Genomic DNA, 23,497 nt, shown 5'->3' on the forward strand with positions numbered 1-23,497 from the left:
AGGCTGGCTCCAAAATTCGTTTTTTTTTATTTTATTTTTTTTTATTGTTACCCTCCGAATGAATTAAAATTATTCAAATCAAAATACATTCTTCATTTTTTCATATTGGATTTTACTTTATCAAAACAATTTTTTTTTCTAAATTCTTTTCTTTTTTATTAGAGTTAAAAATATAAAAAAAAAAATACTTATAATTAATTTTTTTAATTAATACTATACTTTTCATTTTTGAATTAAGTGATTTTTAAAGGAAGAGAGTGTAAATAAAAAACAATATAATATGTCAATTTTAGAAATAAAATAAATATAAAAATAATCACCTTCTTCAAAAATAATTGTAAATTTTAGAAATAGTCATTAATATTTATTTTAAGAATATATTTCAAAATAATTAAATAAGTCAAAATATAATAAATTTATATTTACTAACCTTTTAAAAAATAAAAATAAATTATTATTATTATTATATATATATGAAATATGTATTAATTTTATAATAATTTAAAATACATAATTTATATCAAACTTTAATTAAATTTTAAAATTAAATAACATGTAAAATATATAATATATTATTATATATATATTATTAATTATTTTAATAAATTTTAATTTTTATATAAGATTTGTAATAAATAAATATATTTTTAAAATTTAATAGATATATACTATTTCATGTAACAAATTAATAATTTTAAAGATATTAATAAAATTTAAGATAATTTTATATAAAATTATTTATTTTTAATTAAAAATATATTTTAAATACATTATAACTTGAAAAATAAATATGTTTATAAAATATATTATATAAACAATTATAACTTAACAATATTAAATATTTTACTTGTTTTTTCTTTCTTTTTTTAATTACACCATTTTATTTATATATATTATTATATATTAAAGATTAAAAAAACTTAACACTATAATTATTATTTTTATAAAATATTATTAATTTATTATCTCTTTAAACATTATTTTTAATAATAATAAACAAAATAAAAAAACCCTATAAAATTTGATTATAACAGTTGTTTAAATATATTATATAAAATAATATTAATATAAATTTAATTTTTCAAATTTTATTATTTTTTTAAACAATTTGAAATTAAAATTTAAAAATATAAATGATATTACTAATAATAAATTTAATTACTATAATATAATTTAAAAATATAAATATTTAAATAAAATTTTATAATTTAAAAATATATATTTATATAATAAGTTTAAAGTTAAGATTTTAATAGATAAATATAAATATTATTCATATATTAATACTTTTTTATATTTCTTATTATATATATATATAATTGTTTTATATATAAAATTTTAAACCTATTTATTTATTTATATAATTTATATAATATTTATATTTTTAATAAAAACAATATTATTTTAAATATAATAAATAATTTAATATTAATAAAAACACAAATAAAATTATTTTAATTTTTAAAACAATTAATATTAATAAAATATGTGATTATTTAAGTTTAAATTTATTATAAATAAAATATAATTTTAATTATAAAAGGTGTTAAATGATAAATTTTATAATTTAAAACTTAAAATATTTTAAAAACAACTGTTAATTTTTATAATATAATTAAATTAATTTTTAATATTAAATATTTTTTCCCATTATTATTAAATAAAATTTTGTATTTATACTAAAGTTAAAATTAAATTTATTTAAATATACTAATTTTAAATGAAATTTGAAAATTTAAATAAAATAAAATACAATTGACACTACAAGAAGAGAGGAGAAAAGAGAGGTGATATAAAAAAAAATTTAAATAGATTTGATTGTTATAAAATATTTACAAATATAATATTCATGTAATAATTTTAATTACTAAATTATAATAGATAAATACTATTCATATTTATTATTATATATATAATTTATTATTTTTATTTTTACAAATAAAATTTTAAATTAATTTATTATATTTTAGTTTATTAAAAATTAAAATTAAATGTTTTATTTATTTAAAAAAATATTAATATCAATAAAAAACAAATAATTTTTTATTATATATTTGTAAAAAAATATTTATTATTTAAAACAAAATATAAAAAGAATTATATTTTTTTTGTTAAATATATTATAAAATTATTTTAACAGAAGAAAGGAAAAATATTATTCATAAATTAATATTTTTTTTAGATTTTTTATTATTAAATGTATATAATTTATTATTATTATTCTTATAAAAAAAATTAAATTATTTTAATATATTCTATTTTATTAAAATTTAAAAATTAAATGGTTTATTTATTTTTATAAAAATTATATTAATTTAATATTAATAAAAAAACAAATATATGTGTACATTTTTATATTTTTAATTTAATGAAAAATAATATAAAAATATTTGTTTATTAATAGAAATTTGATTATTATAATATAATTTTAAAATATATATATTTAAACAGTATTTTAAGATTTTAATATATGAAATAAATATTTATTATTTTTAAATGTATATAATTGTTTTATAATAAAAAAATTAATTAAATTATTTTATTTATTTTTATAATAAAAAATTATAGTATTTAAATATAATCAATAATTTAATATTAATAAAAAACAGATTCATTAAGATAATTTAAATTTATTATAATTTAGAAAAATAAATAAATATGGGATTATATGAGATTAAATTTATTTAAATTATAAAATTAAATTAAAAAATAATAAAGTTGAAAATTTTATTATAATCAACAATCATACAATATAATTTTTTTTAAAATTATAAAATGTGATAAATGATATATTTTAAAATTTAAAACTTTTAATAATTTTATATAAATATTAATTTTTATAATATAACATAATTAATTTTTAGTATTAGATATTTTTCTCATATAAACTCGTAATATTATTTTATAAATATTAAAATAAATTAAGTTTAAAAATAATATTACTGAAATCATTTATTATTAATATGAAATTTATAATTAAATTTATTTTAATATAGATATATAATTATAATTTAAAATTATAAAAATATACAAATTATTTTTATTTTCAGTTATTTGCTTCTCATTTTTTAGTATAATAGCTTAATTTATTATAAATTATTTACTTATAATCAAATTTATATTTTAAATTAAATATTTATATTTTTAATAATAATTATAATTAAAAATATAAGCTTATAAATTGAATTTATTAAAAAATACATTTTTTAATTTCATTTCAAACTATCTTAGTGTATATTTAATGAATACTCTTTAATGACCATTAACAATCTTATACCTATTTTCCATTAAGCTATCTTAAGAAAAGGGGTTAGGTCATGCTTTTCTCTTAATAAACTACAAATAAGATAAAAAAAATTAAAAAAAAGTCTTTACCCAACTATTAGGCATGTTTAAGAAATGTCAAATTAATACCAAATATATAAGTCACAACCAATTCAAGATATTACTATAATTGTTTTCAGGAAATATACCATCCATTCTTGATATGCAATCATATTATATTATGATTTATTCTTTAAAGCTTAGGTTGTTTACTTACTATAGTCCTTGTCACATCACGCATAGTTACAAATTCCTCGGCCGCAGAAGGGTGAATTCCCACCTGTTACACAAAAACAGATCATTTATTCGATAATCCATTCAATTGCCGAATTCGATCATAAGAAAATATCTCTTACAGTGCTATCAAATTGTCTCTTTGTTGCTCCACACTTCAATGCAACAGCAATACCCTGCAAAACGAAATTTTGCAAACAAAATAAAATGATCAATTTTTCGATCAAATTGGACAAAATCAATCAACAGAAAAGCATACCTGCATGATCTCAGGGGCATCTGGTCCGCACATTGATGCTCCAATAACCTTATCTGTCTCAGCATCAACCACCAGCTTCATAACTGTCTTCTCTTGTCGCCTTCACATCACATGCAAGAACATTAGGTGTCAAAAAAATCATTTTTCCATGAAAAAAAGGATCTGCCACTATTAGCTTTGAGATATGATTGCATACCCTGAGATAGTGTTCTTCATAGGATTAAATGTCGATGTAAAAACCTTTATATCACCTTTTGCTTGCTCTAGAGCTTGTTCTTCGCTAAGTCCCACCACAGAAAGAGGTGGTATGCTGTCAACGAAACAAAAGAGTTTAACTATTAAGTTTCATATGCTACAATAGAAGAACAGATTATATAGTCCATCCATAATATCAAAAGCAATAGTATTCATGTATCTTGCCATATTTTTTTCACGACTAAAACCAAAAGATGGAAGCATTCTCTCTTATACCAATAATATTCATGTAGCTTAACATATTATTTACACATTTGGATTATCATGTAGAAAACGATTTGTTTACCAAATCAAGCAACAAAAATCACAATATAGTATGGATCATGATCCAAATGTGTCATGAAAATTAATCTCTTGGTTTTTCTGATGTCATGCTTAGTTTCATTGTTAAACGACTCTCATTTTTCATAATTCATGGACCATTTTCAATATAAAAACATCATTTTCAATTTTAATTTTGGCAATTTTCTAATGATATCATGATAAAGATTATGACAAAAAAATAGTTTCCAAATATCTCAAACAAGAAAGTATCTAAACAAGTCTCTCACTACAAATAAAGGTCCGAGGAAGGTCCTGATACATGCAGCACTAAATGAAAAGGCCTATTTTATTATTGGATGCCCAACAACATCAATAATGTGATAGTTAGAAAAGAAAGACGTACCAGAAGACAGCAAAGGGTATGTTTGTGTAGTCCGGTTTGGTAGGATTCCCACCAAAAACAGTGTTCTAAATACAAAAGAAAACAAAACTCAAGTCATTTGACAACGCTAACAAGAACTTGAAATGAAAAACTACAAACTCATTTTTATCAGATGGGATACTTACTGCAAAAAACATTCCTTCCATCAAGGCCACAGGGGTAAGGTTCATTCTGTTTGTAACATCGCCAACAGCCCATATACTTGGAATGTTTGTTTGGGAGTATTCATCTACCTGAAATAAGAAAGTTTTTTCAAGCTTAAAGAATGATAAAATAAAAATAAAAATATTAAAAATCCTGGATATCTAAAGGAACTCTAAATTATTCACCTTAAGCAGTAACAAAAACTTATAAGTTTAAACGTAAGTTATCTCATCTTTGCAGATTGCTAGATGCTTCTACCAAGAAAATGTCTTTAACTGAACCAAGCTACAGTTTAGACAAAACTATGTGTATAACTGAAATTGTGTTTTCCTAAAATAAAATAGAAGTTTTTGTGGCGCTATAAAGAGAAAACAAGGCCTATTAAGGTGATAGGAAGTTCAGTGACCTTTATAGCTCCTGTATTGTCAAGCTCAACACCTGCAACTTTCAAGTTCAGCCTTTCTGTGTTGGGTTTTCTTCCTGCAATAAACCAAAAAACAAGAGTCAAAGTCAGTATCGAAAATGAAAATTAAGACAAATGAGGAAATAATAGAAAGACATGTTATTGTTGAGGTGCATTGACAAAATAATTATACATTTTTTCATTTTCTTTCTTTAGTTTACAGTTACAGAATTACCAGTGGCAAATAGTACAACATCTGCTGTCAATTCTTCACCATGGTCTGTGATAGCTTTTATCCCATCATCTGTTTTAATTAACTGAAGGCAAAAGCCAAGATTGTCATAAAAAAATATATAACACTGAAATTTGACAGAAAAAAAATAAAATACAATTTTGAATGGTCCTTTAGAAGGTATAAGAATCATTTCAAACTGTAAAATAATACCTCTGTCAAACTTGTCCTAGGATGCAAATTAATTCCCCTTCCTTCCAGGTTTCTTGCAACAACTGCTCTCATTTCATCATCAAAACCTCTGTATTTTAAAGTCATCATAACACGATGTTTAGTACACTCGGAGTTCAAAGAAAAAATGTATGTATGGCTAGCACACTTGTAATAGAATCTCCTTCTTATAACAATAAGAAGAAGATGGAAGATAACTCAAGGTTAACTCATTTCCACGTAGGCCCTTGGTGGAATTTCATATTCATGGACCTACAGATCTTCTCTAGATTTTAATAAACATGTTTAATGTTTAACATCATTAGCATTTTATAAAGACAAAATGTTGTTTGTGGAAAAGGGGAGCAGAGGTGTTATCTAGTTTCTGAACACGCGATTAAAAACATATTATTGCTTGCACCTCTGAAGTACCAATCATACCAGTGAAGGAAAACACGATTCCTTATTATTAGATTGGTCCATACCTTAGAAACTAGCTAGAATACACTGAAGCTTGTATCGCTATAACTTATCAAAACCGTTAATCAAGCACATTGATTTTTCTTTTATAATCCAGAAGAACTATTTGTTAGCACATTGATTTACTTTAACACAAATAAAATTCGATGACAAATATTTTTATACATCACTTTGAAGTTAAGAAAAGATTATTAGAACTCAAAGATTACCTTAATGGAAGTTCTTTTCTGAAACAGAGGTCAACTGTAGCACCCATGCCTCGCCATATAGAAGCAAATTCAACAGCAATGTATCTAAATAATAAGAGAACAATAGTTACTTCAGAATTCATATGAATGACATTCAAACAGCCAATGGAAATGGATGAGATAGATAGACAACCCTCCCCCAAGTATAACCACACGCTTTGGTAACTCGTCCAAGCTCAGAGCTTCATCCGAGGTAATAGCCAACTCCTAGTAACCGGACCGCCAGTGATAATATAAGATATAGTCAGAAGAAAAAACTTAGAAATGTCAAAAAAAAAAAAGAGAGAATAGTTGTGATATATTCATTTTAGAACAATAGCAAAACATAAAAAAAAATAATAATAATAATAATAAATAAATAAAATTCTACAAGATGATAGAGAGGCAGTTTTAAAAGATCAGACACTGCATTTACCCAGATGAAGAAGTAGAGGATCTACCTGCCCCGGAATAGCTGGTCGTTGAGCTCTACTTCCTGTTGCAACAAGTACATGTTTTGCTGAAAAACTCAATTTGGTTCCATCAAGTTGTGTCACCTCAACCTCATTAGGACCAACAAGCTTTCCCTCCCCTTCAAACAATTTCACTCCATTACTTGAAAGAATCCTCTTGTAAACACCATTAAGTCTGATTATTTCTTCAGTCTGCCACAAGATGAAAGAAAAATCAGTTTCCCAAGAAAGCTAAAATGTCAAAATGTGCCAAGACTTTCTGATGGCTAGTTTATTTCTAGTGACTGTGAAGTATAAATCAGTCATAAATCATAACATCTCAGAACTGGAAAAAAGTTTTTTTGATCAGGGTGTGTGGCAGCTTGCGAGCATCTTAACTAAGGCTAGCACAACAACCAACCGTCATGACCCGAACTCCAATCAAGGTACTTCCAACGAGAATCAAACTTGAGACCTAAGGGTGGTAAGCCTCTTAGTCGAAGTCTCTTGCCACTGAGATATCTAGGGTGGGTCTGAATAAGAAAATTATATAACTTTGGTGATACAACAGGTATTTCAATGATGAGAGAATGAAAATTGTGTACATCTAAATATAGGTCTGACAGATCAATATGAAATTTTTTAGTCGATAACATTTTAATTAGCAACTTTTTGCTTCAACCACCAATTGAAATGAATTATCATGCAAAATGAATTTAAGATTGAGAACAACTAGCAAGTAGTCAATACGAATGCTTCAGCAGTGTGAACATCCAATATTACTTCCTCTAGGTATCACTTAAGTAACGTGAGCCTTGATTAACAATAACAGATAACTGTCACATGCTGAAAGGGCATCATGCTCAATAAAATGAATACTGGCCTTCTTTTGCAAGAGCTTTTTCCAGTTGAAGTCAACTTTTTCATTCAGCTCCCATCCATAATTTCTGGCATCCTGCGAAATTGTAACAGGTCTAGGATTAAGGGATCTGATTATTCTTCTCGTGTATATATTCAAATTCCATTAGTGAAATAATGCATAAAGTTTTCCACAAATTGAACATTGGCAATGGTAATGATAATAAATGGCATATACACATAGATATGGACATGTCATTTTACACTTATACCACACCTCAATACTGTTAACAAACTCTATGAAGTAGTTTCCTAAAAATACTCTGTAACTAATAAGAAGTACTTGACCATTCTAGGCTCTAGCTAATGAAAAGTACTTAGAAATAGGTCTTGATCTTTCACCTGATAAAATTATCTGATTTCCTTTAATAAAAAGTTCATTACTGAAATTTTGGAAAAACATTGTAAGATGGCTCAATTTCTTCACAAAATGCACATAAAAATTATGACCCTTTGTCAAAGCACTAAAGCAAGTCAGAGTTCTTTAAAGTGTACCTCTAGATCAGGACCATATGATGCTCCATAAACTAAAATCTTTTTAGGAACACAACCCCGAATCACACACCTGCAAAAATGAGAACCAACAATACAATGTGTTAATCCTATAATCCATCTTGACAATAAATACAAAAATTGATTGCTGATGAAAACAAACAAATCAATCAATATATGTTTATGGACATTCCATTCATAATATTTACAGGGAAAAAAGTGATAATACTTATTTAACCAATTAATCTGCTTTCGAACATGAAATAATTTTCAACCAGACTGTTTCATAGAAAAAGTGATCATTGAGCATATTTATCTGAGCTAATGTTTTGAACCCTGGTTTTTAGGATTTTTCCCTAATGAAAATGAGTATCCCAAACTTGAGAAGCCCACATTGCCATAGATAATTTTGTATCAAGAAAGACCTGAAGGAATAAAAACAAATGGAACATAACATTGAGAAGACAAGGGAGTTACACTACACAAACTTACGTCCCACCAACTCCTCCAATAACTTCAGAGCTGATTGGATGGAATGGAAGCTCACAAATGCCAACCTATCAACATAGCGGAGGTCTTTTTTAGTAAAACGACATCTTCAACTCCTTATAACAAAGAAACAAAAAATGAGACAAAAGGCCAAGGTTTGACTTTGTTCCATATTGAAGCAAGAGAAAGTGAAAAAGGAGAAAAAAATCATTGCCAAAAAAGAAAAGCAACTAAACACAATCAATCTAAAAGGAAAAATATACATATATAAAAATCAACCAATTATATTGAGACACAGAATATGGCCTTGCAGCCACATCTCTTTTAAAGTGCAAAAGTGAAGATATGAATATGGATAACTTCCTAACAACTATTAGCAGACTGTTTCTCATACATTGAACTCCATTGTAGAGATAATAATATTAAAATCAAATTCCTACCACTTACAAACAGATTAGTTGTATATAAGTTCAAAGAGAAACAATTTGAGTTCTTCAAATCTCCCAACCAAAAAATATTTCAACTGAAAACTAGTATACAATTCATGTCATGTTCTTCAAGTTGACAGATAACAAAAATGCTAAATGATTTCATTTGAAGTATTATACCTTAGCACCATGTCTTGCAGACATTCTTGATGCACGTACGCCAGCACTTCCAGCACCAATCACAAACAAATCAAAGTCATAATGGACCTCATCTTCATTAGGTTTGCTTAGCTCACCGTCAAGTAACATCTTTCTTGCCATGAGAAACAAACTGAACTCCAATACAATGTAAAACAAACACTAATGTATTAACAACACCTACATACAGTAACATACTCATCTATCAAGCAAAATCTAGCTTAATAAAAATGGAAATTCCAATTCTGGAAAGCGTTATGCATTTTTCCTTCAATCGAGTTTCTAGTCAACCAAAGAGAAAAGAAAAATATATTACAAAATAACCTGAAGTGTTCTGATGTTCTTATTCTCCTCGATCTACTTAACTTCAGTTGTTGCTCGAGATTAAGGTTTCTGCAAACAAATAAGTAATTGTAAGAGATCTTCAACAAATACGGGAGCAACGAACTCAGAGAGAAAGAAGTTGTGTAGTGTAGTTCACGATTTTTGTTCGGAAAATTCTTACCGCTTCAGTTGCCGTTGATCATCGGAAATGATCGCCGGTAAAGACGTCGGAATGTGCAGAAAGCGGGAGGAAGAACAGTTGTTTTGGAGTTAGCAAAATCATTATTATCCACTTTCTGGGAAGAATACCAAATAAACCCAAAACTTAGACCTACAGATCATATAAACCCTTCAACTTTTAGAATATTAATTTAATCAGATTAGTTAAAACTCTTATTTTATTTTATCAGCCCAATTGAAATTTCGGACATCTTATTTTAAATTCTTGACTCTTTATTATTAATGTTATACAAAATAATGTTTTGTCTTAAAACTTTAAACAATATATTTATTATATATGTGACATTTATAAATAAATAAAATATTTATTTTACTTATTTATCTACTAAATTTTAGTGAATCAAAAATTTTAATTATCAAATCTTTAAATAATTTTAATTATCAAATCTTTGAATTTGGTAGTAAAAGATCTTAAATAAGATCATATTTGAAAGTTAAATTAGTTATATAAATGTCTGGTACATAATTAACGAAATTTGAAACTGTTCAAATGAAATATTATTATTTTTTATATAACTTTGATATTAAATCACCTAAGTTTGAAAAAATATGTCTAAAATTAACCCAAAAAGTTCTAATTTGAATTTAACCTTAATTCAAAAAATATATATATAATTTAAGGGGCTATTTGTTTTTATCCTTATTTGAAATTAATATTATATCAAAATTGTAAAAATCATAAATTTGGCACAAAAAATGAAATAGATTTTTTACATTTTTTTTAATACATTCACTTAAAAAATATTTCATCTTATATAATTATAATTTTTATAAAAAAATATTTTTAATTTTTCTTATGATTCTTAAAAATAATTGTAATTGTGATTATAATTATAATTATAATAAAATGGTACTTCTCAAATAAGAAATTATTATCATTCTTTAATTAATTTCAAAAATTATTTAATCATTTGAATGTATTAATGAAATTTGAAATTTAATATTATATCTAGGTAAGAAATTAAAGTGTTATGAATCATAAGTTATATAATATGTTCATTTTTTATCAATATTTTATAATTTGAAATATATTTAAAACATATAATCTGAAATTCAAGTCAGTATTGTGAAAATTACACATATGATTTGAATTATAATTTTTTAAAACATATATTTCTCAATAATTATAATAATGTAGGTAATAACCGGTGGTAAAATAAAAAGGAATTTAATTTGAATCACAATATATAAAAAATAATATTTATATAATAAAACGACTCTTACTTAAAAGTTTATGGACCATAATAACATATTATAAAACTGTAGGTACTATTCTAAAAACATGAGACTGTCCATGTTCAATGAATTTAATTGTTATGCAGACTCACCGACTTTTTTAGGGTCCTAGCCCTAAGAAATATACATATTCCATTATCCTTGGAAAGTATATTATTAATATTATGTGGTTAAATTATTAATTTAATTTCATCATATTATTCATTATTTAATATGATATTTTGTGAACATTTTAAATTACAATATTTTTTACAAAAAAAAATTGTAGTAAATTTCTTAACTCATATTCCACCCCTTAAAGTGAAAGACCTTATTTATTTATTTTATAAAATATCACCTTGAGCGTGATCACGTGGAGAATTTGTATCCTTCCATTACTATCCCAATAGAATGAAAGTTGGCCGACATGCTGGTAAATAAAAAAAACAAATTTAGTATTTTTATTAAATAAAATTTAAATTTTCATAATCCATTAAAAATTAATTGAATAATAACTCAAATATGTATGTGTATGTCTATCATATGAGTCTCATTAATCTAAACTTCTCAGTAATTATTAAAATTCGGGCATCATTCAATGAATCTCAGTAATATCTACAAAAGGCTTCATATACTAGACACACATCGATAATGTAAAAGTAAGTGAGTTGTTGATTCAACATTCTCGTGATTCATACGACTAACCATAATACAATTTTTTTTCATTCACATATCATCCGTAAAAATTCCACCATGAATAACGCTCCATCTAAAAAATGAGATATTTGATGGAATCTTTGACTCTCAAAGTTTATCCCAACAAAAATTATATGAAATCATCTTAGCGAATAACTTATAGCAATGTCTAACATGGAAACTATCAATGTTTTGCAAACGCATAACGTCTTGTTTAGACAATGACACTTGTGTTCACCAAAAGTGAAACTCCATTATGAGTGAACTCTCCAAAATGTTTAATCTCCTTCTATATCTAATTCAGCTAGTAAAACCACTAAACCGATGATCAAACATATTTTAACTATGACATTTCTATGTATAGTAATAGAAACAAGTTCATGATACGTTGTAACTAAACTTTTGACACTACACCAAATGTCGTCTCAAAAACTGATCGAAAAACTATCCTCCACAATTAATCTAGAATGCTCGCGAAAACATTTTCATATAAATAATTTCTCTTTCAAATGCTACACATGTCTGAATAAATAGAAATTTTTGTGAACTAACTAGATCATTCATGACCATACTAACATCTGATCATCGATGTCCAATGACTATTCAACTCCGTTGCAAATCTACTACACAATTTTGATAGAAGAGTTTTATTAAAAGAAATAACATCATAAATATCTAAAGCTCCTTGATATTTAAAACATTTAATTTTATCTCAACTAACTAGATGACAAAACGCTGAGTTAAAAAATCTCAATAAAAATTTACACATTATTCTCTCAATTTTCACCGTCACACTTTTGAGAAAAATGAATAAAAATATCATATATGTGAGCATATATGACAATACACTTAATGAGGATTAACCGACTCCTTTCAAGATTATTTAACTTTTTATTTAGATAGTTTACATTTCATTTTAGTGATAATCAGGTTCCAAGAGACTTTGAATCGTAATTTAGCACACAGTGGCATATCAAGATATGTTGACAAAAAATCACAAATTATGACCCAACATATCTGCTAACCTCATCATTTTTATATCCGATACATAATTTGAGAAAAACATATATGACTTATTAAGATTAACTCAAAAATCGGAGCATACACCAAATAACCATAACATATCCCAAAAATGTTTAAAATTTTTGTAGATAGCTTAAACCATGTCGAGCGTGTCATCAATGAAAGACAAATGTGATATGACAAAAAAATATTTTCTTGACTCACAACTCATATCATAGTTGAGTCTAGAATTTTCTAGGAAAGACATAATATTTAAAGAACTTCCATAACAATAACAAAAAAAAAAAAAAGAGTGGATCATTATATCTGATTCCTTAGGAGCTCTCGAAAATTTTATGAGAACTCCCATTAGCAATAACAGAAAACTTAGGTTGATTGACAAAATTTAATATAACCAATCAATTTCACTCTCATTCCCATTTTATCCATTATATTAAATAAAAAATTTCACGTTACGTGATTATAAATTTTTCGATATCTAATTTAAAAAAAATACATTTAAATTTTGTCACCTGTTATACCTTTTTAAAGCACTTAAATCACATATGCCATCTTAAAATGCTTAAATTAAAAAAAAAAAAATTTTAAAATCAAATAAGTTCAAAATGATATATTGTACACAAAGATGTATTAAAATTTATCATTTTTAAATTTTCTCAAATCAGATTCAAAATTTTAAATGACTAAATAAATAAAAGTACTTTATTTTTTAGAAAAATATATTTAAAATGTATGTAAATATTCTTTTATTTACACACGAAGTAACTTAATTAAAAAAACAAATCAAATAAAAATCAAATAATTAAAATTATGATAATTTCATCTTCTTATTATATAATTTAAAGTTAAAACTTTGTTAGGTGAAAATGAATAAGTTAGAGTCAAGTAATAATAGAAGAAAATAAAAAAATATATTTAAATATATATTTATATAACTAACTCATTTATATATATATAAATAATTATTAAAAATCTATCTAAACATATATATTATTAAAAATTAATTAATTTAACATATTATTTAAGATTATTTAAGAGAAGTAATAAAAATAGAGAATAACTGACACCCCCACATAAATGAAAAAAATAAAAGACAAAAGATAAGAAGATCAACAAATTTTTTCTCTCAAATTATCTCTTCACAATTCTCATTATTTAATTTGTATATTCTTTTGGATTAATTTATTATTCTTCATCTCTCCTATCTGTTCTCTATTCTCATCTATTTTTTATTAAAATGAATTTATATTATATATATATATATATAAATATAAATAAAATTTTATCTTTCAATTAAAAATGGTTAATCACATATTTATAAATTATTTCATTTTAAATATTATTTCAATTAATATTATAAAATATTTTAATAAATTATAAACAATTAATTCTTTAGTGAAATATGTGTTCATCACAATTAAAAAAAATTAATACATTAATTATTATGTTTAAATTTATTTTATTATATTCTCTTATTAATTAATTTTTTAATTATTATTTATTTATTATTCATTTTCTCAGTTATATAAATAATTTAAAATTATATATATAAATTATTAATAATATATATACACATAATTTATATAACTTTAAAATATAATTTTTATTTATATAATATAGACAAAATTATATAAAAAATAATAATATTATTATTTATATAAATTTTTTTTATTTCAAATATACATATAGACTTATTTATCTTAAAATTTTATACTAATTATTAAATATATATAATTTTTAATTTTTAGTTGGATTCAAATTAAGTGTGAACTAATTTATTTTTTAAAATATTTTATAATATTGAATAAATAATATTTAAAATATAAATTTATTTAAAATTAAATAATTTTAGATGAAAAAAGCTTTTTTATATTAAAAATATATAAAAAATTATAAATTTATTTTGATAAAAAAAATTGAACTAATTTTAATAATCAAAAATATATATACAATGAAACAGTTAGGGTTTTAACCTAGAAGCCCTTTTTTTCATGAGGTGACCCTCTATTACACGTGAACCAACTCGTTACTTGACTAGCTCAATAATTATGTTCCAAAGAATAATAATGCAATTAAATATTATTATTATTATATATATATATATGGATTATTTAAAATTTAAATGATTAGAGAGTTGAACTCTATAGTAGGTCATCCAACACCAACTATTAGGGTATTAGGGCATTGAAAAAAAAATAAAAAAACCGATAACATCGAACCATATTTTGCAGGTTTATTTGCAACTATGTATTACTATAAAACTATGCATTAGTATTTGAATAAAAGCCCAACTAAATAAAAGAAGCCAAGTAACATCAATATTCAAAAGCTCCCAATGTAACAATGAAGAATAAGTTATAAATAATAAAAAAATAAATAAGACTTTTGAGAAGTTTGTACAAATTTATGATATAATTATTTTTCATAATTATATATATATATATATGTTCACAGTCACCTAGTCATGTACGGATCTATATATTTCGCCTACCTAAAAAAAATATAAATTTATTTTTACGTTAAAACTTTGACATTACTCTTTAATTTCTTAAAAAAACAATTTAATTCACTATTTGTTTATCTAATTTAAAAAAATTACAAAATTTATTTTTTATCCACTTGTTTATCCAAAATTTTATCGTTATCTTTCAAGTCACTATAATTTTTTTTCAAATTCGCCTGATTTAAAATTCTGGATTCGTCCCTCACATAGTTACATCTTTTAGGTAACTGATGATAAAATCGATCCAATAAATTCTTCAATCATTATTAAAAAAAACTTAAGCAATGAAATATTTTCTGAAAAATGTAAATGAAAGAATTTTTATATAATTGATATAAGATGCATCTTAAAATATAGCTTTGTTAACAATCAATCAAATTAACAGACGTTTATAGTAAGAATCTAAGGAAAGATTTGTTCACTTAATAAACAAGATAGATTTATTATCTTTTGTATTTTAAAGTTATATAAATACGAAACAATGATATTTTTATGGTAAGATAAAAGAAAATAAATGAAGGCTTATATTAAATAATATAATATAACAGAAAAACAGAAACCAGCATTCTTTAATGGCGTCCTTAATTTCCACCACAGTTTCAATCTTACCCTTCCAATCTCTAACTTTCTCCTCCTTTTCCCCTACTTTCTCTCAGTTTAACCGCTCATCACGGTACACACTCGCCAGTCTCCGTCGCGGTAGAGTGCCTGGTCGGCCGCCGGAAACCGCCATGTCCTCCGCCATTCAGATGCCTATGATGCAGTCTCAACGACGCGATGGTGAAACCGAATCCTTTCAGGACTCTTTGAATCGTAAATACACATCTTAAAACTTTCATCACATGGATTCTGCTTATTTAGCTTGATTTCTCATCGCGCTTATTAGAATTGAGATTATCTTTATACGTTTAGTAGTTAGCAATCGTATTGCTTTAGTTTTTTTTATTTCCTTCTGTGAACTATATTTATGTTTAGTGCTTTGAATAAGGTAATACTAGTGATTATGACTCTGCAATCTGGATTAGCTGCGCCAAATTGCAATAATGCTTAGTGTTAAAGATAGTGCTGGCAAAATCGGAAAATTGAATTCAAGATATTTCCATATTTGGCAGGTTAAATGTGTATATATATAAGTAAATACACATTATGCTATCGAATTTATCATATATAAATACACCTCTGCCATGTTCTTATCGTACTCAATCTTCAGTATTCTTATTTCTAAGTGAAGAAGGCGAGCAATTTTACCAGCTCCTGGCTAATGGTTTGATGGCCAATGAGTAACAGAATGACTAATTATAGCACAAAATTTGGCAGCAGGTGTATATGATATGTTTTTGAACATGATACTTCCACAATTCTTTCATGAATAGAGAGAGCAATTGGATGTTGCCTTATAATAATATCAATTATATCTGCATATGGGATGTAACAACATGCTAATGCATGTTGAAGACATGTTATTCTCTGTTATCATACCTTGCTTTGTATTTTTCATGGCAGCTGTTGTTCGTCTCTCATTTTTATGCTAATCTAACATAGGGGCCGGAGATAGGGATCTGCTAACCAGTGATAGAGAAGACGAAGAAGCATGCTCCTCTAGTAAAACTTTTCCACCTAAGAATAGGAATGCTAGGAGTCCCATACGGTTCTTTGGTGTAGACCTTGTTGCCGATAATATTGCTGTTGCTATGGTGTACTTTGTACAAGGTGTCCTAGGTTTATCTAGACTTGCAGTCAGCTTTTACTTGAAAGATGATCTTCACCTGGATCCTTCCGAGGTAACACATCTTTATAACCTCTTACTAGAGCTTAATTGATGGGGTCTCTTCCTATTTTTTTTACATCCTTAGCACTAACTTTTTGTGAACACCTTTGATAGAAAATCATATATAGATTTCTTCCCTTGCAATCTGTAATTATTAAATTCAACTCACCTCAACTCGTGTTCCTTTTTCTAATCATTAATACAAAAAGTTTACCCTTTTTCAAAAAGAAAGAGAAAGGAATTATAATCATTAATACAAAAGTTTACCCTTTTTCAAAAAGAAATAGAAAAGAAAATCACATATAGATTTGGTCAAATTGATAACCTGAAGTGTATGAATGAGATACTTTCCTTCCTGATACTTGGAGGAGTAAATCGTTAAAATAGTCTTGAAAACTCAAGTCAGCCTCTCTTAGAATCTACCATGTCAATTCTATATCCATTGATCTCGATCATGGGTTTATTAAGTTAACCATTATTAAACAGTTGTGTCGTATTCCAAATATTTCCATTGTGTTTCTAACTTTGCATTCTCTTATTAATTATTTATGTTGTTTCAGCATGAAGAACATTGTGAATGAAAAAGCTCATTTATTCATATTAATAATTTGTTTGATGAACTCTTCTTGATTAGTTTCCTTTGCAACTCACATTTGTAATACTAAATTGTTTAGTTAGTGTTAAAGAAAAAATCCATTATAAAACGAGTCCTTTCAAACTAAGGCTTCTCTCCCACTCTGTTCCTCCTTCTACATGTAAAACAACTGACGTGTCATTTCTATCTTTCTAGACAGCTGTCATATCTGGTTTCTCAGCGTTGCCATGGTTGATCAAACCTCTCTATGGCTTTATTAGGTGTGTTTTGAATCCAAATTTGGTTTATGCTGTCGTATATGCAATGGCTTATGGTTTTAGTGGTTTTTGCCTTGTAGTGATTCGATCCCCCTATTTGGATATCGGAGGCGCTCATATTTAGTTCTTTCTGGCCTTCTTGGAGCATTTTCTTGGACTTTGATGGCTACCTTCGTTGACAGCAAGTATGATGCTGCTTTATGCATACTTCTTGGATCTCTTTCTGTTGCCTTCTCTGATGTTGTAAGTGTGTTTAATGTCTTGTCGCTATAAACAAAATCTTTCATGCGTATGCTGTCTACTTCCACAAATGGAAAAGTGTAGTTAACATTGTGCATTACATCTGTTATTATTCTATATTTTTCTATTTGTGGCTCTGAAAGAGCGCAATAAGTAGTATTACAACCATCGTTTGAAAGATTTCACAACCAAAACCAATTTGAAAAATGTTCGCACTACAAATGGTGTAATTGGCAATTTGCCAAAATCTGATGCATTTTTGTCCAGAAATATTAAATCAAAACTATCAATGGCTCGTGGCTAGAATAATATGGACTTGATTGATAACATCCTAATTCTTTTAAGCATTTCTAGCCACTTGAGTTTGCTGATTTCACCAAGATGTATACAAAATAACTGAAGTATGTTATAGGTTGTAGATTCCATGGTTGTAGAAAGAGCTCGTGGTGAGTCACAAAGTATGTCAGGATCACTTCAGTCCTTGTGTTGGGGCTCGTCAGCCTTTGGAGGGATCGTGAGTTCATATTTTAGTGGGTCTTTGGTTGATGCCTATGGTGTGAGGTATGTTTGATTGCAAATTTGCAGACATGAAATGGTAGTTACTAGTTAGTACCCCATGTTTACTATATCATCTAAGGATGTTCTGATTATACATACAGGTTTGTATTTGGTTGTACCGCCTTGCTCCCACTAATAACTTCTGCTGTTGCTGCACTTGTCAACGAACAGCCAGTGTTAGCCACCACAAAAGGGGGTCCTAGTCTTAACTTTTTTCAAAACTCAAAACAAAACATTTTTCAGTTATGGATTGCTGTCAGGCAACCACACGTGTTTCTTCCCACTTTATTTATTTTTCTTTGGCAAGCAACGCCACATTCGGAATCTGCCATGTTTTACTTCACGTGAGCGCCGCCTATATCCTTCTCTTAAGTGTTCCTAACAAAAACTCTTCCCTCGTTTGTCATGCTGATACCTTTTTTTTCAGCACCAATAAACTTGGTTTCACCCCGGAATTTCTTGGACGTGTTAAGCTCGTAACTTCAGTTGCATCACTTCTTGGTGTTGGACTTTATAATGGGTTTCTCAAGAATGTTCCATTACGCAAGATTTTTCTTGTGACAACATTCTTCGGTTCAGCCCTTGGAATGACTCAGGTTTTCTCCATGATACTAGATTTTTTCTCTTTTATTTGTTTTCATTCATTTGGTGTCGATAAACAGACTTATATGGATGGGCTATCTCAGGTTTTCTTGGTCACTGGTCTGAATCGACAGCTTGGCATAAGTGATGAATGGTTTGCAATTGGGGATTCTTTGATTATCACAGTTCTTGGTCAGGTAACTTCACAATATCATGGCTCTGGGAACAACCTTTTCATTGATCCTATAGGAACCTGATATTTTGTCACAATTGAATGTTATTCTTTATGTTTGGTATATAATATTTTTTTTAGATTCTAGATCATGATCCAAATTATAGTTTATTTTTGTACTTCATTTGGTATAAAGACTGGCTCTGTTTGAATGAAAAAAACTCAATAAATTTCTGTAGAACCACTATGGGATATTGAATCATGGCAAGATTATTGGGTGATTTAGGCTTTATATACATATTATTTTCTAGATGAAAGATCATTGTGATTTATTTTTATGTAAACATAACAAACTTAGAAACAATATTTAACCTGATTTATTCCCTTTTGCAGGCTTCTTTCATGCCGGTGCTTGTGTTGGCAGCAAGACTGTGTCCAGAAGGAATGGAAGCAACACTTTTTGCGACCTTAATGTCGATATCAAACGGAGGGAGTGTTTTGGGGGGTCTTCTTGGTGCGGGTTTGACAGAATTTTTTGGTGTAACGAGGGAAAGATTTGACAACTTGGCCACCCTTATTGTTCTTTGCAATCTCAGTTCTTTGTTGCCTTTGCCATTACTTGGCCTCCTCCCTCGAGACAATCCTCCACAAGATTCCGATCAAATCGACGACATTGAGATGAAAATTAACTGATTTTTGTTTATTGCCTTGTGTAAAAAGATTTCCATGCAGAATAGATAAGTGTAAGATACTAACATTAGGTGTAACACAATTCAACAATAAGTTAATAATGTCTGCATTCCACTCACTATTCACAACAACTTTTTATTTATTAAAATATTTATTTTCAAGTAAGTTGTCAAAATTAAATTTAGGGATGACATATTTAATATTTGTCACCTTAAATGAAGGTGGTTGGGGGTGATGTGGGTCTATCTTCTTGGAAATTAATACAGAGGAATATATATATTTAAAATTTGAATTTAATATAAAATTTATAATATAAAATTTGAATTTAATAGCAAATTTATTCATCACCTCCTTAGTTAAAGTCTAATAAATAAAAGATGGGAAGTATGTCAATTTTCTGTAACAAGGTGTAGGAAGGGATTAAATTTAGTTATTAAATATTAAAATTCTATTTATATAAATATATATATATATATATATATTAATTTATCAAAAAGTTTCAAATTTGTTTAAAATAACGAAAATATAAAACGTTGTCAAAAAAATAAATTTTCCCTTGTAATACCTATTTTTTTTAATTTGACACTATTTTAATTATTTTCCTATTCCAAGAAAATATAAAATTTTCTTTTATTTATTTTTTTCTCTCTCTACTCCCAATTCTCTATTTTCTTCTAACTATTCCTCTGTATCTCTTCATTTTAATATGAGTCATTTTTATAAAATGAAAGGTTGAAATCCAGTGGAATCTCGTTAATTCTGCCATTAATCATATCCGATGAAAAACTTTGTTATCAGCTCATCTATCATATTTGGAAAAAAAGTATAACAATTATCTTTGTTTTCAATTTTTTCTAACTATTCTCCAAATCACACTTCTTCACGGCATTTAGATCATACTCGACAATTTGAAACGCGTATATCTCGAAAAAATATTCAATTTAAAATATAAATACGTTTAAATTTATAAATTTTACATAAAGTTATATAGGTCTGAAATTAAATAAAAATTAAATATCAAATTTAACTCTTTTCAAATTTATCAAATTATTCTTGATATCACACATTTTTAGTCACTAAAGCTACTTTGGACAAATAAAATGTTTATGTCGAAAAACTATTTAATTTAAAAAGTAATACATCAAAAAGTTTGTAAATATAATCAGATAAACACGTAACAAATTAATTTAAACAACAAAAATAATATGTTAAAATAAAAGACATGTTATTCATTTGAAAAAAAAACTTCAAATAGCTAAAATTATGATAGTTCAAACATCACATATCACAATTCAAAATCGAAATTCATTTTCTCATTCCCTTGTTTCGTCGTGGCACCCCAAACACCCCGGCTCAGGGGACCAGAAAACCCCCTTCGCTTTCCCCCTTGGTCGGCCTGTGCCGCCTTCCTTAACAAGCCCTCGAGCCTCCTTTGCGCATTAGGGTTGACCCCGAAGACCGAATTCTATGATTTCGAAGGCTATAATAATAATTGGGCCATGAGACACTTTTTTAAGTATTGCAAAGAAATGGCCTGCTAATAAAGCTGGGCGGGGAGGCGATACTAATTATTAGGCCTCATTAACTCCAAATAACATTTGGCCATATATATATATTAATTAGGCCTCAGTTAACTCCAAATAACATTTGGCCATATATATATATTAATCTTTGTTAGTTACATATTATTTTAAAGTTATTTAAAAATATTATTTTAGTTATTAATCAATTTAATATATATATATATATATTAAAAAGTTAAAATAGTATATATAAATTTATTCTAATAGAATATTATAAATATTTTATTTTAAAATATTTATTTTATAATTTTTAATAAACTAATAAATTATTTAAAAATGTCACAATTAAGGAGACGTTTGATCATCAATTTAGTGATTTCGCTAGCCGAATTAGATATAGAAGAAGATTAAACATTAAAGAAAACTTTTCCCATAATAAAGTTTACTTTTAGTATAACGCAAATAAGGGTCCTCGTTGACAAAACATGAATAGTTTTCATATAGAGTATTAATACAATTTGATTGCTGAGATGATTCTATATGATTTTTGTTAAAAAAGTTTTGAGAGTAAATTTTTTTATCAAATATCTCGTTTATTGTATGAAGAGCTATTCGCGATGGGATTATTACATATGCTATTTACATAAAAAAATGTGTATTATGGTAAGTCGTATGTGTCACGAGAATGTGACTAGTATCTGAAGTCTTTAAAGAGTATTATTGGGATTCACTAGGTAATGTCCGAGTTTTTGGGTATTTATTGAGAAGTTTGGATTAATTCGGATGATATGACAAACATATATATTTGAGTTATCATTTAAATTATTTTCTGATGGATTATCTAATTAGAGAGAAATGATTGACCATTCAATGATCGTAGTTGTTCGATGCATATCATTCATAATTAGATATGACAATTATAATATACTTCGCGGTTTCCGATCCAAATTATCCCGTTAGGGTCAGTTTTTCTCTAATTTGATCGATAGTTGACCGGTGATAGGATGATGATGGTATTTGTGTCTCACATCTCTACCCCGAACATTAATAAACTCAATTGAATATATAAGATCATTAATATATTTATTTATTTATTTTTATTTTATAAGAGTTTTATTTTTTATAAGAATATAAATTTTTAATATATTAGAATATTGTAACCCCTAGGAATCGCCCCCATCGTACCTTAGTATGTGTAGTTTCCATATAGAGTATTAATGCAATTTGATTGCTGAGATGATTCTATATGATTTTTGTTAGAAAAGTTTTGAGAGTAAAAAATTTCATCAAATATCTCGTTTATTTTATGAAGAGTTATTCGCGATGGGAGTATTACATATGCTATTTATATAAAAAAAAATGTGTATTATGGTAAGTCGTATGTGTCATGAGAATATTGAATTGATAATTCACTTACTTTTGTATTGTCGATACGTGAGTAGTATCTGAAGTCTTTTATAGAGTATTATTGAGATTCACTAGGTGATGTCCGAGTTATTGGGTATTTATTGAGAAGTTTGGATTGATTCGGATGATATAACAAACATACATATTTGAGTTATCATTTAAATTATTTTCTGATGGACTATCTAATTAGAGAGAAATGGTTGACCCTTCAATGATTGTAGTTGTTCAATGCATATCATTCATAATTAGATAT

The 23,497-nt window shown here is 26.4% G+C and overlaps 2 protein-coding genes across 2 annotated transcripts; one reads left to right on the forward strand and one right to left on the reverse strand.

The window, feature by feature from the left end:
- Positions 1 to 3,355: 3,355 nt before the first annotated feature.
- LOC124935691 (glutathione reductase, cytosolic-like) lies at positions 3,356 to 10,035 on the reverse strand. The gene is made up of 18 exons (XM_047476109.1): positions 9,957 to 10,035; positions 9,776 to 9,844; positions 9,434 to 9,631; positions 8,829 to 8,893; positions 8,340 to 8,409; positions 7,810 to 7,881; positions 6,936 to 7,139; positions 6,629 to 6,702; positions 6,457 to 6,540; positions 5,771 to 5,858; positions 5,561 to 5,642; positions 5,329 to 5,402; positions 4,904 to 5,011; positions 4,740 to 4,804; positions 4,014 to 4,127; positions 3,818 to 3,917; positions 3,681 to 3,734; positions 3,356 to 3,604 (listed from the first exon to the last, which is right to left on the reverse strand). Exons 3-18 carry the CDS (start codon positions 9,572 to 9,574, stop codon positions 3,518 to 3,520), a joined length of 1,482 nt encoding a protein of 493 aa, XP_047332065.1. The 5' UTR covers positions 9,575 to 9,631; positions 9,776 to 9,844; positions 9,957 to 10,035; the 3' UTR covers positions 3,356 to 3,517.
- Positions 10,036 to 15,986: 5,951 nt separating this feature from the next.
- On the forward strand, positions 15,987 to 20,475 carry LOC124933971 (folate-biopterin transporter 1, chloroplastic). Its single transcript, XM_047474425.1, has 9 exons — positions 15,987 to 16,265; positions 16,995 to 17,233; positions 18,011 to 18,075; positions 18,153 to 18,315; positions 18,725 to 18,873; positions 18,972 to 19,214; positions 19,298 to 19,466; positions 19,557 to 19,649; positions 20,018 to 20,475. The coding sequence occupies exons 1-9, from the start codon at positions 16,025 to 16,027 to the stop codon at positions 20,315 to 20,317; spliced, it is 1,662 nt and encodes a 553-aa protein (XP_047330381.1). The 5' UTR covers positions 15,987 to 16,024; the 3' UTR covers positions 20,318 to 20,475.
- The last annotated feature ends 3,022 nt before the right edge of the window (positions 20,476 to 23,497 follow it).

The sequence above is a fragment of the Impatiens glandulifera genome, chromosome 4, assembly GCF_907164915.1.
Source record: "Impatiens glandulifera chromosome 4, dImpGla2.1, whole genome shotgun sequence".
Classification (NCBI taxonomy): Eukaryota; Viridiplantae; Streptophyta; class Magnoliopsida; order Ericales; family Balsaminaceae; genus Impatiens; species Impatiens glandulifera.